At 41.4% G+C, this 15,136-nt stretch overlaps 1 protein-coding gene across 1 annotated transcript in view; it reads left to right on the forward strand.

Moving 5' to 3' along the window:
• The window catches only part of HYDIN (HYDIN axonemal central pair apparatus protein), a 421,862-nt gene extending 408,270 nt beyond the window's left edge, over positions 1-13,592 (forward strand). Inside the window, exons 81-83 of the mRNA XM_069087496.1 lie at positions 10,579-10,809; positions 11,411-11,635; positions 12,863-13,592. Of these exons, the coding sequence (XP_068943597.1) occupies positions 10,579-10,809; positions 11,411-11,635; positions 12,863-13,345 (939 nt within the window). The 3' untranslated portion in view covers positions 13,346-13,592. The remainder of the gene's footprint in view (positions 1-10,578; positions 10,810-11,410; positions 11,636-12,862) is intronic.
• The last annotated feature ends 1,544 nt before the right edge of the window (positions 13,593-15,136 follow it).

Raw genomic sequence — 15,136 nt, forward strand, 5'->3', positions numbered from 1 at the left:
CACTGAGTCAGCATAACTTTCAATGGAACAGAGAGCCTTCATGTGTACAAGGGATCACCATCGGTTAGAATTCAGACTGGGAGGTGCAGTCTGGTCTCTGGGTATTAACTGGCTGCTTGACTATTCCTGTAAGTCTCATTTAAGATGGACTGCTATCATAGGTCCCCAGGTTAGAGTTCACAGAAACCCCTGGTCTGGCAGACTGCTTTCTACCTGCTGTGTCAGGCTTCAGTAAAGCGACCCTAACTGGGGGCATCAGCTGGGAAAGAGATGCCAAGGCCACTCACACATTGCCAGATGGACTTGCCTGGCATGAGAAGCCTGTGCCAGGGCAAAGGGCTGGAACACTAAAAGTATACCTCACTTTATAGAATAGATCTATTCCCCCAAAAGTTGACTGTAAAATAAGTTTTCATCATTTAAATCATACTTTCCCGTTAATCTACATGGAGGGGAGGGGGACGGAAAAAAGTGTTTAGTAACCACCTACTATGTACTAGGCACTATGCTAAGTGCTTTGCAAATATTATCTCAGTTGATTATGAAACTGGGGGTGTATTCCCTATCTTATTTCCCCAATCACCAAATTAATTTTTTTAAAAATAGTCATTTCAAATGCATCAGAACTTTTAAAGTGTTAACTTTTCCATATAGAAAAAGCATGCTTTGAGTAAAAAACACAAATAATATTCAATACAAGTAACAAAATAAACTGAAAATGCTGTAGCAGAAATTGTATTCTTTGAATTCTGGATCATCACGGGAGAGAGATTCTGGGGGCACAGGAAATGGGAGGCAGAGGAGACCAAGGTCCCCTAAAGTCATCTTTATCTCAAAGGTGTAAAGTGAACACAGATTGCCCAGCAGGTTTCTTCGATGTTTATCAGATTTTCCCAACCAATGCCTCTCATTTGTCTGATTAACAAATCAGCATTCTGAAGGGTTTTGCTCCACTTTCTCTTGTGCAACTTTAAAAATGCTTTGTGCTTAACAAGCTTCGTTCCTTTCATTTTTGGTCTAGAACAGAAGGATCTTTTCGTGGACTGAGGCATCAGGTATCATTAAGAGAATCATTTCTCTAACTTGCTGTTTCTGTCAGTTGATATTTTCATCTGTTGCATATCCTTTAAGCAGAGCATCCTTTGTATAAAAGATTTAGGAGCCCCTGGGGGACAGAGCAGAGCGGGGATGTCAGTCCCAGGCCAGAACCCAGTCTGAAGCTGGCAGGAGAATAACTAGAGCAGAAATCCCACCAAAGGGGTCCTGCAGTTCGGTCTGTTGCTCTACCTACAGAGCTTCCCAGATGGCTTATGGGAGTTGATTCCGCCAGTAGTTTACTGGATGTCCTAACAGGGGCAATGCCACAGTTCTGTTATTTAGATCCAAACTGACATCAGGAACTTGCAGAGCTCATACCAGGAGAGCAGCACTCAGACTTTGTCCTGAATCAGGCCATTTGGGGAGTACTGAAAGCTTACAGGTCCCAAACCTAAGCTATCTCTAAAATACAATATTTAATACGTCAAGAAAGCAGCGGTAGGTCTCAAGCAGACACAAGCATACCCAGACATGCTATCCAGAAATGAGGAGAGCCTGGCCCTGACATAAAGTTTGAAGTCAGGAAGGAGGCTTGAAGAATAATCAAATTAAAAAAACCACCATGAAGTGCTATTAAGGCTCAAAACACAAACCTAGAAAATGATGACTACAAAGCATCTGTAACCAAAGCCTCAAAGAAAATAGCTTGGGCACAAGCTCCGCTAGAATTTCTGGAAGAGATGAAGGAAGCATTTTTAAAAGAGTTAAAAATTATTACATAATTGAAATTATAGTGCTAAAAGAAACAAATAGAAAAGAAATGAGAACTGTGGAAGAAAGAATTGAAAAGTGAATTAACAGCTTGGCAGACGAGATACAAAAAGTTATCTAAGTTATCTAAGCAACAGATTCTCAGAAAATTAGAAAGGATCAAACAGGAATTAGTGACTCCATGAGACATGAGACAACAAGAAATAATAAAATCTGGATTTTTAAAAGTCACATTATAAACACAAATAAATATAAATTAGAGGAACAAAAAAAGAAATGGTTTTTGCAACTGTGGATAGGGGAAGTATGAGTAGACAAGGGATAGAGGAGACTATAAAAGAAAAATTGACAATTTTAGTTACATAAAATTGAAAAATTTTGCACAAATAAAATCAGTACAGTAAAATTAGAAGGGAAGTGGTTATTTTAGGAAAATCTTTGCAGCAAATTTCTGTAATAAAGATGTGACACCTAAGAAATATGAAGAATTGTTTCAGATATCTAAGGATAAAAGCCATTCTCCAATATGTGTTAATATATTGTCAAAAGATGTGAACAAATCCATTCTCAAAGGCAGAAATACAAATGTTCAACAGTCACATAAAAAACCATAACAAATCACTAGTAATAGAGAAATACACATCAAATCAACTCCAAAATTCTACCTCACATATCAGACTGCCAAAAGTGACAAAAATGGAAAATGGCCATTGTTGGAAGGGATACAGAAAGGCAGGCACACAATTCCATTTGGAAAAGCAAATTGGAATTAGCCTCCAAAAGTCATTCAACTTGGTCCATTATACCACTATTAGGCCTGACACAAAGAGAACAAAGAAAAAGGTAAAAGATTCCTATATTACAGAAGTATTTCTAGCAATTCTTTATGCAGAAAAAGGCTGGAAACAAAAGTCAGTGGCTTCGCATGTTATGATATAATGGGATGTTATTGCACTGTAAGAAATGGTGAAAAGGGATGATTTCAGAAAAAAAATTGTGAAAACTGATAGAGCAAAGTGAACAGAATTTGGGGAACAATTCATACAATAACAACAACATTGAAATGATAAACAATTTTGAAAGACTTAAGAACTCTGATCAATGCAATAACCAGCCACAACATCCAAGGACTGATGTTGAAAGCCTGCTTGCTACGTGCCTTCTGCCAAAAAGGTGATAGGTTTAAGGGGGTGTACAATGAGTCGTACGATTTGGGGCATGGCAAACGTATGGATGTTTTGCTTACGGATTACAAAATATTGTAGTTTTTCTTTTCTGGGGAGAGATGGGGAAATGTTGAAAGGCAAAAAAAAAATCTATCTATCTATAATATTGCCGAAAAGAGAGTATTTTAAAATGTACAGAAGAGACAAGAAAAGATGTTTGGAAGGAAAACAGAAATGCCAGCTGTTTTTGTTTGTTTTTAAGACTGGATCTCCCTATCATTCCTAGGCTGGAAATGTAGGGGCTACTGATGGGCCAACCCCAATTCTAACTGTCACAAGAGCTTTGCCTGCTCTAATTCTGACCTGGGCCATTCACCTGCCCTCAAGCAACCTGGTAGCCCCTCACCCAATAAGATTAATTTATGAGTGTTTTTGTCTAGGGCAAATGCCCCAGTTCCATGTGGCTTCCCTTCTCTGTAAAACTGAAAAAAAAAAGGGGTGGCCAGGTGGCTCAGCAAGTAAGAGCACTGGCTCCAGTGTCGGCATGACCTGGGGATCGAATCCGGGCTCTGACACTTAGGACCACATCCCAGAAATAACTGGCCATGTAACCTTGAGCAAGTTACTTAACCCCGATTGCTCATAAAAAAAAATTTTTTTTAATGAAAAAAAAGGCTTTAAAATGTCATAAAGTTCTCTAAGCTCCACCCCTCTGCCCCTGATAGCCAAGTTAGGAGGGTAGTTTAGCCAATTGAATTCAATGTATTCATCTGTCCACAGGTTTGCCCTTCACCCCCATCTCAGCCCCCATGCCAACCCTGTCTGCCACCATCAACTCTCTACCACAAAACACAACAGGATGCAATAAGATGAATTTTAGCTAGTAAACTATGGTTTAAAAATATAAGTAACCAGTAAGCAAAATTTAAAAGAGAAAAGAAACATTCAGTAATGAACTATGCTACCTGTTGCATCCAACAATAACACAGAAGGTGACAGAGATTCTCCAGTGTTCTGGCGGTTTCTCTGAGAAACCATAATTCAATCACTTTTTGCTGGGTCCTCATAATTAGCTAAGCTGTGATTTGAGGAAGGCTGCAAGAGGTTTAAAACCAGTCTTTTGCAGTGCATTCTCCTGCTGCTGCTGCTGCTGCTGCTGCTGGGGCACTGCCAACCTCATTTTCCAACTCTCTTCCCTCCTGAGCTTCTCCAGAGAGATTTAAAAGCCACCACAATTAAAAAACTAACAAAACAAAACAAAACAAAAACCTCCGCCCTCAGGCTCCAATCTTGTGATTGCTTCCTCTCTTCCAGAGCCAGGAAGAAATATATTTCCCAGGATCTTTACCAAACTAAGTCCTCTCACAAGGCAGCTAGCCCAAGCCTTCTGAGAAGTACTATTACAATTAAATACTTTTGGTTTTGGGGTTTTGGGGGGGGAGTTAAAGCAAGCTGTAATATAAATTTGTGATTTCATGTATAATCCTCTTTCTTAGTTCTGCTTTATATATGGAAATGTTCTCTTTCCCTCTCTCTGTTTCTCTCTGTCTCTATCTCTTTCTTTCTGTCTCTTTCTCTCTGTCTCTGTCTCTCTCTGTGTCTCTCTCTGTCTCTCTTTTTTCCCCCTCCCTTTATATGTGTATGTGTGTTCCCCTTGAATTCAGAATGAAAAACAACTTAGTTTTTTGGAATGTATTTTAACTTAAAAAAAAAATACAGACTATATGATCCTTAAGAGTAGGGATTGTTTCATTGTACTGGAATATAGGAGGTGCTGGATAGATGTTAATTGGGAAAAAAGAAATAGGAATAGCACACCCCTAAAAGTAGAGTGTTTTTGTTCTTCTGTTAAAAGACCCCTCCTGCCATGTGAGAGCAAAGTAGAAAATGCACTGGATTGAAGTCAAAAGTTGTGGATTTGAATTATGGCCTTTATACTTAGCATATCCATGACCTTGGAAAGTCCTCTCCCCTTTCTGGCCCTCAGGAACATGAAGGAGTTGAACTACATGGTCTTCTTCTGTCCCTTCCTGCTCTAAATCTATAATCCTATGATTCGATGGCTACCAAGGTACCTCCATCTTTAAATCCTATGCTCTGCTGACACCCACAGATTACAGAGAAGAAAAGAACTTTGTCTAAACCCACAGGATTAAGGAAGAAGGGTGGGATTCGTGGCAACAGAGCACAGCTTTGGAACCAAAGAATGTGTTCCTGTGACTTATGTCTGCTGCAGGTGTCTCACTTCTAGGAACAAACACTTGGCCATAGAGGTTGGGCGCCAGCTCTGCGGAGGGAAGAGCTTGGGGCCCCACAAATGCTGCTGCAGACATGGAGACACCGTAAAGCCAGTCTAAAACTGAAGAAGTGCCTCTGGGCTGGCGTGCTGTCAGCTAGGTCAGGGCAGATGAGTGAACGTGGACAACAAAGACAGTGGCTGTCTTAGCACATAGAGTAAACGATCAATATATCGTGGAAGGACTTGCATCCAGTTTCCTGTTTACACTGGGAAGTTCAGGTCTCATGATCCTAGACTGATCCCATGCCCCAAATATTCCCAAGCTCCTTCCGTGGTCTCTTCTATTGATTGGCTTCATCTTGATCCTTTTGAATTTCTTCATAGAGAGAGTGCTCATGAGAATTAAGCTGCCCAACTGTCTACTGGGCTAGAACTCCTTTTTGTGAAGCTACAGCAGTAATTGAATTCATTCCTTTTAATGACATTTCAAAGACCATTCCAACCCTCCAGGAGAAAACTTGGAATATGGATTGTCTGTGTCTCAGAATGACACAAGGAAAAGTCTAGTGTAAAAAAAGCAAACAGTTTAATCCATCTTTTAGAAAAAAAAACCTTTTTTGGCCCATTGACATGATAAGCTAATTAATGATAATAATAGTAATAACACTATGGTTTTTCCATGCTGGTCTATCACTCATGTTAGATCTCAAGTCATCACTGATGTAGAGCTCATGTTCTAAACTTAATGATTCTAAAGATCCTAATTATAATATAAGATTCTAATGAATCTTCCTCCTACCCTCCCCAAAGAACCCTATCAAAGTATGCTTTGGCAAAACGCAATGGCCACATCTGACAACTTATGCCTTATCTTCCACCTAAAGCCCCATGATCTTTCTGATGAAAGGAGAGGAGGAAGGGCTCCTTAAGTCTATCCTCTCAAGTCAGATTGGTCTTTTAGCTTTTTCTAAACACACACACACAACACACACCACATACCACATGTTCCAGTGAATCTCTGATCTACTAATCAGACTTAAATATCTAATCACCAGCACCTACCTGGCAAGTCTAATTTTCAGGCCCTGTCTCTTTTTTAGCTGATCAAAAAAATCCCAATATACTTCCAGTCAAATCTCCCATCATAATATCCCAACCATGACAAGCAAAAAGAATGCTCATGATTGATACTGCCCACAACTGAGAATTTTCTAATTGCACTTTGTCCCCATTTAAAGTGGCCCTTTACATAATTGTATATTTGGTTCATTCTGCATCACTACAATTCTACACAGACTTATTGGAATCTTTCATATTCAGTCCTCCTCATATCCCGGTATTACTCATAAACCATAATCTTTTTGGCCACTCTCGGTTGTTGGGCACATGATTTGTTTCCAGCCTTTATAAATAGTGCTACCATGTGTGTTTTTGTACAATTCTGTTCATTCTGATTGTACGTGACCTCATTGAGTTACACACCCAAGAGAGTTATTGCTATTTCAAAGAATATAAAGCTTTTGGAATTTTTTTACATAATCCAAACATATTTTCCAAAACAGTTGGTAGCTAGTATTTATAGAGTGCTTTAAAAATTACCAATTATTTTACAAAATATCATTTGATGCTTACAACATCTCTGAGAGGTAGGTGTTATTATTATTCCCAATTTATAGATGGAGAAACTGAGGCAAACAGAAGTTAATTAACTTGCTCAGAGCCACACAGATAGGGTCAGACCAGATTTGAACTCAGTATTCCTGATGCTAAGATTCTATTCACTTCACCACCTACCTGCCTGCATAGTTCTAACTTGCAGTGAATTGTACTGTGTTCCCACATCTCTACCAGTATTTCATTTTTCCATTTCATCAAACCTTTCCAACTTCAACACAGAGAGTATTAAAAGTGTTGGGCACTCACAGTTTCTCAGGCATTGTTGGCATCGTGCATGTGCTCAATAGGTGCCATGCCCTTGCCTCACCTACAGGGGAATTGGACTCAGGAATGGGAAACCCGTGGCCTGGAGGCCATTTTTGACCCTCTAGGTCCTCAAGTGCCTCCCTTTGGCTGAATCCAAACTTCACAGAAATGAACAAGAGTGAACAAAATCCTTTGTTCTGTGAAGTTTGGATTCAATCAAAGGGCCGCACTTAAGGACTTAGAGGGTCACAAATGACCTCAAGGCTGCAGGTTTCCCACCCCTGGACTAGATGATCTCCAAGGAGCACTCTAGCTCTAAATCTTATCGTGAAGTACTTAGTGAAGATGCCATTCATGTGGACCTAAATGCAACATGTTTCTCTTCTGGGGACATGACTTGGAGCAGCTATCCCAGGGTCCTAATCTATGCAAGCCACTGATAAATGCAACCATGCTCCAAACTACAGGAGCGTGCTCAAAGCACTCCCCAATTCCTAGCCCTGAGATGTCCTGGGTCCCCTAGGTTCACAAACCAAATCTGAAGGCATGGATTAATTCTCTAAAAATAGTTATATCAAATAATTCTAGCTTCTGCTTACTTCTAGTCTCTAATCTTGTTTCCCTTCTCAGAGTAGCCCCAAAGATGTCGCTCACTTGGCACTTAGATTAATGAATTTACAAAAGGAAAAGAGAATGTAAATTATAATCACATCAGCTTCTAAAATGATAGAGAAAGCCACAGACATTTCTGGTCACTTTGCAAATCCCCCACCTCTCTTCCACATCCACCATTCCTCACCTTCAGAGTGGAGACAGATCCAAAGGCTCTTTTGTTGGGTCTTTTTTCCCTTTTGGTAAATGAAAGCTACTAATCAATCATAGCCTTAAAGATGAAGTCAAGGGAGGAATGTGTTAGGCAAGAAGGAGCCATGTTTCAGCAGATGATACTACCTCCCTGCAACCAACTCCTCCTGGCCACCAATCACCAGGCAAACTGAAAAACCTCAAGACACCTGTCAAAGCTTCCCCTTCTCTATATCGCTTCCCAATGAGAAGCAACATCCACTACAAGTCAGAAGAGCTTCCTTCCAACCTCTGGGGAGAAGAGGAGCCAGACCTTCCTCTTACTAAGAGTCTTCCATCTGCTGTGTGAGTCCCCTGCGGGCATCAAGGGGCCCTCAGAGTTGGCATCCCCCTGTGCCAGCTCAATTTGGAGAACCTCCATTGCAAAGAGGACCAATTTTCCCTTTAGTCATTTGCCTTCCACCTCTTATGGCACCTGTCCCTTGATGGAAGAGAAAAGTTAAGAGGAAGCAGAAATTCCTTCACGTGCTACATAGTTTCTTGCCTAATCTCCAACCTTTGGAGGGAAGAGGAATAATGAAATTGGGCTGACAGTCTAACTATGTGTCTTCCCTCTCATGCTGTATTTATATCCAGCCCAATCTCCCAGCTTCCTTTGGGTGCCTTCCTCTCAGTGGTGAACATTCTCACATCTCATATACTTATATTTTATGCATCCCAGTGATTCTGAACCCCTGTGGTCACCCTCCAAACTCCATTCCCTATCACCCATCACTCAATTCCTTATTCCCATCCTCCTCAAATCTCCCACTCCAAAGTTCCAACCAAATGTTACCATCCCTCTTCACTGTGCCCTCTGGAATGCCTGTTTCATAAGCAACAACTTCCCTTCATCCTAAAGCTTTTCCTCTCCTACTCCTTCCAACTAATAACTATTATTAAAACCTAGCTCCCCCAATGACACAGCCTTCCTCCTGGACAGCCTTTCCAGTACTGGCTGCACCTGCACTCATTTTACTTAGCTTACTAGTTGAGGCAGGGGAGTTGAAATTCTCTTTGTTCTCCATTGCTACTTTCAGGTTCTCTCCCCACATCTATGTACCTTAGTAACCTCTCTTCCTTTGAAGTTCATGTAATTCGTATTTACCACCCAATCAATAGCTGCTAGCTATTGTCTATAGACCTCTGGATCAGTCCCCTTCATTCCTCAATGAGTTTAATACCTGGTTTACAATTTTTCTCTCCTCCTTAACTCCTGTCCTCATATTTGGGGAGATATGTGTGTTTATGTGTATGTATGTGTGTGTGTATATATATATGTATATATATATATAATGTATACACACATATATATATTCAGATGTATATACAGATTCCCCCCTCTGACATCTCTATTCCGTCTCTTTTTCATAAGTTTTTATTGATATTTTCTGTTTCTTTTATTACCAGAATCCTAAATATACCTCCCCTTCTCTCTCCCAGAGAGCCATCCCATATGACAAATATTATTTTTTAGAGAAGAAAAAAAATCAGTATAGCTGCTCAATACATTGAAAAAGTCTGAAACCACATGCAGTGTGTAATACCTTGAGAACTTCCCACCTCCACAGTAGTATCCTCTTAAGTGTCTTCATTCAAGTCCCAGTTAAATTGATAATTCCGTTATATTTACTTTGGGGTTTTTGTTGTGTGTTTCTTTCCATTTACCTTGTTGTAGTCATTTTGTGCATTGTGTTCTTGCCTCTGCTTACTTTCTTCTGTATCAGTTCATATAAATCTTTCCATGCTTCTCTGTATTCATCACACACATCATTTCTTACAGCATAGTAATATTCCATCACAAGTATGTACCACAGTTTGTTGAGCCATTCGTTCCCCAACTGGTGGGCATCTGCTTTGTTTCCAATTCTTAACTTTCACAAAAAGGGCTGCTACAAATATTTTGGAGTATTCAGGGGCTTTCTTCATATCAATGGCTTCCTTGGGATATGAGCCCAATAATAAAGTCTATCACATATTTTCAGTCTCTCCCTGTCTACTGACTCCTCCTCCTACTACCTACAAACATGCCAATGTCTCCCCCATCATCAAAAAACTCTCACTTGAGTCTTCCATCCCCATCAATTATCTTCCTATATCTCTTCTGCCCTTTGTGGCTAAACTCCTTGAAAAGGCCATCTGCAACAGGTGCCTCCACTATCCTTTCACTCTCTTCTGGTTTCTGACTTTTGCTCTCTCCAAAGTTACCAGTGATCTCTTAGTGGCCAAACCCAATGACTTTTCTCAATCCTCATTCTCTTTGACTTCTCTGAAGCCTTTGACACTGCAGATCACTCTCTCCACCTTGATAGTCTCTTCTCTAGATTTTTGGGACTCTCTTAGTTTTCCTCCAACTGCTCTTATAATGGCCATTCCCTCCATCTTTTCTGAGTTTGGTTTTTTTTTACCCCCTTTGGCACCTAAGACTCAGAAAATGCAGGGGGAAGACAACTAAGTGTTGAGCAGCAAGGAGTTATGGCTGTGATCTTAAAACTCCCAGGTCTTCACATTCATTTGGGATATAGCCACGGTGAGCTAATGATCTCTTGGTTCTAACCTGCTTGCTCTCCTGCTCTGTCCTCTGTCCTCTGACCTCAGGTGATCTTCCGCAATGAAGTGAACAACGAGTACCTCTTCTACTTGGTGACTTTCAAGGTCCTCTCCGCTGGGATCATTAAGACAATAGAAATGAGTACCTTTGTTCGGCAGAGCACCTCGGCCTCCATCAAGGTGGAAAACCCCCTCCCTTACTCTGTCGTCTTCACCACTGACTGCCGAGTGCCCGATCTCAGCATACCCTCCCAGTTTGCAGTGCCACCCAATTCAGAGGTATGGAGCGCAACCACATCTCATCTGGGGCTGTTGGTATCTGGACCATTTACATCATTCTCTGACTGGTTAGTTTGGAGTGATTAGAAAAACAGTGGGTTCACTTCCTTGGAGCAAATCTCTCTGGGTTTTGTTTTCTTCACAATTCTAGCCCTGTTGAAGTGGTGGAAGCTGCTTAATTGATTGAGATGATTAAGGCAATGAACAGGATATGAGGTTTTGAACGCCTTGGTGGGGGGGGGAGCCTGTTTTTCTCAGTATCAATCATTAATGATGTTCCAGGAATAGGCAAATCCTCCACCAACGAAGGTTTGGTGTCTTATATTTGGAATATATGTTGGCCTAAGTTGCTAGCACAGGTCTCCAGCAGTATGGAAAGGCAGAAACGTTTTGTTAGATGAAGAAGTCACCGACATAGGAGCCCAAGATACCTTAGCTTGGAAAAGAAGGAGCAAATCATTGAGTTCCTAAGTCAGTCCCAAGCAACTGCCACCAGCTTGAGGAAAGTCATACCCCCTGTGGGTCTTAGGCTTTTTCCCAACCCTATGGTGAAGAAGTCTATACTTCTCTGCTTGACCAGAACTTCTTTCTCCTCCATCAGCGTGTGGTAACATTTGATTTCCAACCTCTGAAAGCTGGGGAGAACGTTGTGCGACTGAGTCTACACCAGAGTGATCTGGGCACCTACCAGTATGAACTCAATCTTAAGGCCATCCCAGGCCGGCCTGAGAAGCCAGTCTACTTCCAGGCTACCCTGGGTAGCAACCAGAGTGTTAATGCTAAGTTCATTAACTACACCCGTCAGAAGACAGAGTATTCATGTAAGGTGAGTGAACTGGCCTACCTTGTTGGGACAAGAAGGTCAGGCTCCAAATGATCTGTTAAGGAGGGCACAGAAGCCCTAGGAAGATAAAGTTCAGAGAAACTTGGGCTTCTCTTCTTCCATGGGCACCAGTGGCAGATCAAAACTGAACTAGAAATGTCCAGAGCAGTTTAGCCTAGCAGTAGGTTAGTACCCAATCTAGTGTCTCCTATTTCCTGGCCAGCACTGGTCTACTCAATCTACCAACTGGGAAATGCACACACACACACACACACACACACACACACACACACACACACCCCTCCAGTTTTGTTGCCCCACCATACTCAATGGGTCACTTCAGACTGATCAGGTGGAGAAAACGCCATGAGCTAAGTGCAGCCCTCCACAAAAAAACCAAGCTTCATCTCGATCCACTGGTCTTTTGGTGAGGTAGACATATTAGATTCAAATTCACTGCCTAAAGAGTAAACTTCATTCATTGAGACCAGGCTCTGGATAGGAAAGCATGTATAACATAAGTAAAAGTAAATAAAATAAAATAAAAATAACCACCCAATAAAATAATAAAAGCAAACACCCAGTGAGAATTCTCCAGCATCAGCTTCCTTTTCCCTTTCTTCTAGGCCAGAGGAGTCAAACTCCAATAGAAATCAGGGCCTCAAACCTATACAGAAGTAATCCCTGTGGGTTACAGATTGACTTAGAGCACTACATATTGAGATTATCTATTTTTTTTACTGGATTTTTTTTTATTTTGTTAAATATCTCCCAAAGACATTTTAATCTGGTTTGGGGGCATTTGGGAGTGTTATGGAGAAGGCAGCATTTTTGACATCTCCACTCTGTCACATTCTGAAAGCAGGCCATCCCAGTGACTTGTTGCATTTAAAATTCACACAGTTGGAAACAACACCCACCAAAAAACAAACACTGAACAAATTCAGATGATGCCAAGTCGCAAGGGAGTTTGCCCCTACTTCCTTTCACCATCCCAGGAACAATGCAGACTAATGTTACTGCCAAGACAGCTGGGCAGGGAATCTCTAGAAGGAGACAGCTCTTGGAGAGATCTGGAATAACGGGATTAAAATGTGTTCTCTCCCTCACTAAGGGATCTCCCAGATGCTCCACATCTGGTTTCCCTTTGCACACTGCATGACTTTTCAGCCTAAACCTTTGCCAAGACTTTCTCTCTGATTCAGGGTCTTCTTCATACTCCCATTTCAGACTGACAACCAAGATTTCCATGTGGAGAAGATTGTCTATGCACCCCCAGGAGCCCAAGGAGGCAGCGAGGTCAATGTGGAGGTCAACTTTGAACCTAGTCAACTAGGTGAAATAAGGGGCATGCTCTACCTCTCCTCTCTCATGGGAGGGGAATACACTATCCCACTCATTGGACTGGCCCAGTACCCCAAGCCCCAGGGTCCCATACAAATCAGAGCAGGTTCCAGCACTGTCATCCCCTTTAAAAATGTCTTCCACCACCAAATGTCCTATTCCTTCATTGTGGAGAGCTCATCCTTCACTGTCAAAGCCATTGACACTGTGCGAGCTAAGAAAATCAACAACATCACTGTCTCCTTCGAAGGGAAAACTTCAGGCCACAAAAATCCCATCACGTCAAAGCTCATTGTGTCCTGCCTCAGTGCCACTGGCAATGAAGCTGGAGTCAAGTGGATTTATTATCTGAAAGGGATCACGCCATAGAGTTAACCAGGAGTCAATTGCTTATAAACTAACTCAAACCATTTTCCTTGGTCTTCTGGTACCTTCAGTATTTTCTGAACTCTGTAGTAAAGATCTTTTAGACCACCACCCACATGAAAGCCCATCCTCCATACGGTTCCCTCTTCTTAAAGCCCAGGCTCTTTCTTGGCAGTTGAGAAAAACAGAGGGAAGATGAAGCCCTCTTAAAACTCATCAGCTGTTGACCAAACTCACTAGAAATTGTCTGTGTCAAGCATGTAGGGTTTTTCCTAACAAAGAATAATAGAAGTTGGAGAGTATAAATGCAATATCACAGCCCCATTCTTCTTTGGAGACTATAAGCCCCTATCAAATAGAGTACCTATTCACAGCCATATGAAGATCTATTTTGTTGTTTTTTATTTTAAATTTTAAATTATTTGGATATTTGTGAACTATAGACTTTTCTACAGATTTCTGAAAATCCTCTTCCCCCCCCATCAAACCCAACTATACAATAAAGATCTCAGTTATTAAGAATACATTGTGTTGCTACCCATAAGCCTCCACTCAGCAGTATATCCCATCACTTAGCACCCCAAGTGACCACCCACCAGTATCTGCATGCCCTCAGCCTGTGCTATGTTTAGACACAGCATGAATCCAAAAAATGGCCAGTTTATTAAAAGAGGGACAAACCAATGCCCAGCCTTCAAAAAAAGGTGTTTGGAGGGGAATGGGTAAATTGCTCTAGGATCTGTCCCTATGCTTGTCACTCTCATACCTGCTTTCCAGTTCTTATTCCTCTCAGGTCTCCAACTATCTCCATCCACATCATAGGTCAAACCCGGAAAATTCTATACATCCAAACTTGCTGCAAAGTAGATTCATTCCCTTTAAATCATGCACCAAAGCTGTTGTGTGGCCCGGTGGTGAGAGCCATGGAAATAGGGGAGCATAAAAGCTCTTTCTAGTCCCTGGAGCCATCCATGAGCCAACTGGACTTGGAGCTGGAGGTCTTGAGATGGTCCAAAGGGTTCCTCAGTATGCACACTAACTTCTGTAGGGGTAAAAGCCCTAAGGGAGAATACTTGGGGCAGAGTGGCTTCAAAGGCAAGGGTCTGTCACCACTGAGAGTGAGGCCCAGGTGTCTCCTCCTCACCCTAGATCACAAGTCTTCTCTCTAAAGGACCACACACCAGTGCAGTATTTTGAAGCTAGAGCTGGTTTGCAGAAATGAAGAGTGAACATCAAAGTCAGGAAGTTTTAGTGACTATTCCAACACTAATGAACACGAAAGTATGTACATTCCCCCATATCATCTCAGATGCACCATAGCTCTCCCCTGGGACCCAGAAGGATGATCAGTGTACAATCTTCCATCTGTGAGGATAATCACCCATTCTCCTGGTCATTTCCCTAGTAATCCCCCAAATGTAATTTTTGATTGTCCCCACAAAAATAGGATTTGAAATAAAAATGTTTATCCAAGTCCTAAGCTCAGGGATGGCTTTACTTTATCCAAAGCCAGAGACACCAAAGATGAAGGTTAGGATCAGAGACTTCCAGGATGAGGGAGAAAGCCCTGGGCCTCTGCAAAACCAGCAGCTTCAACATCCCTAATCAGAACAACAGACTAGGGTTCAGCTAAACTGCATTAAACATAATAGTTTATACATAACTACATATAATATTACATAACTATATAAACATAATAACTGTAATAAACAGAAAACTTTGAAGTTTAAAAGGCTATCTGAGCCTCACAACAGCACTACAAGATAAATGCTCTTAATTTTTCCCATTTTTCAG

The sequence above is a fragment of the Petaurus breviceps genome, unplaced genomic scaffold, assembly GCF_028583685.1.
Source record: "Petaurus breviceps papuanus isolate PSGF00001 unplaced genomic scaffold, PetGlider_PUasm1.0 182, whole genome shotgun sequence".
NCBI classification, from domain to species: Eukaryota; Metazoa; Chordata; class Mammalia; order Diprotodontia; family Petauridae; genus Petaurus; species Petaurus breviceps.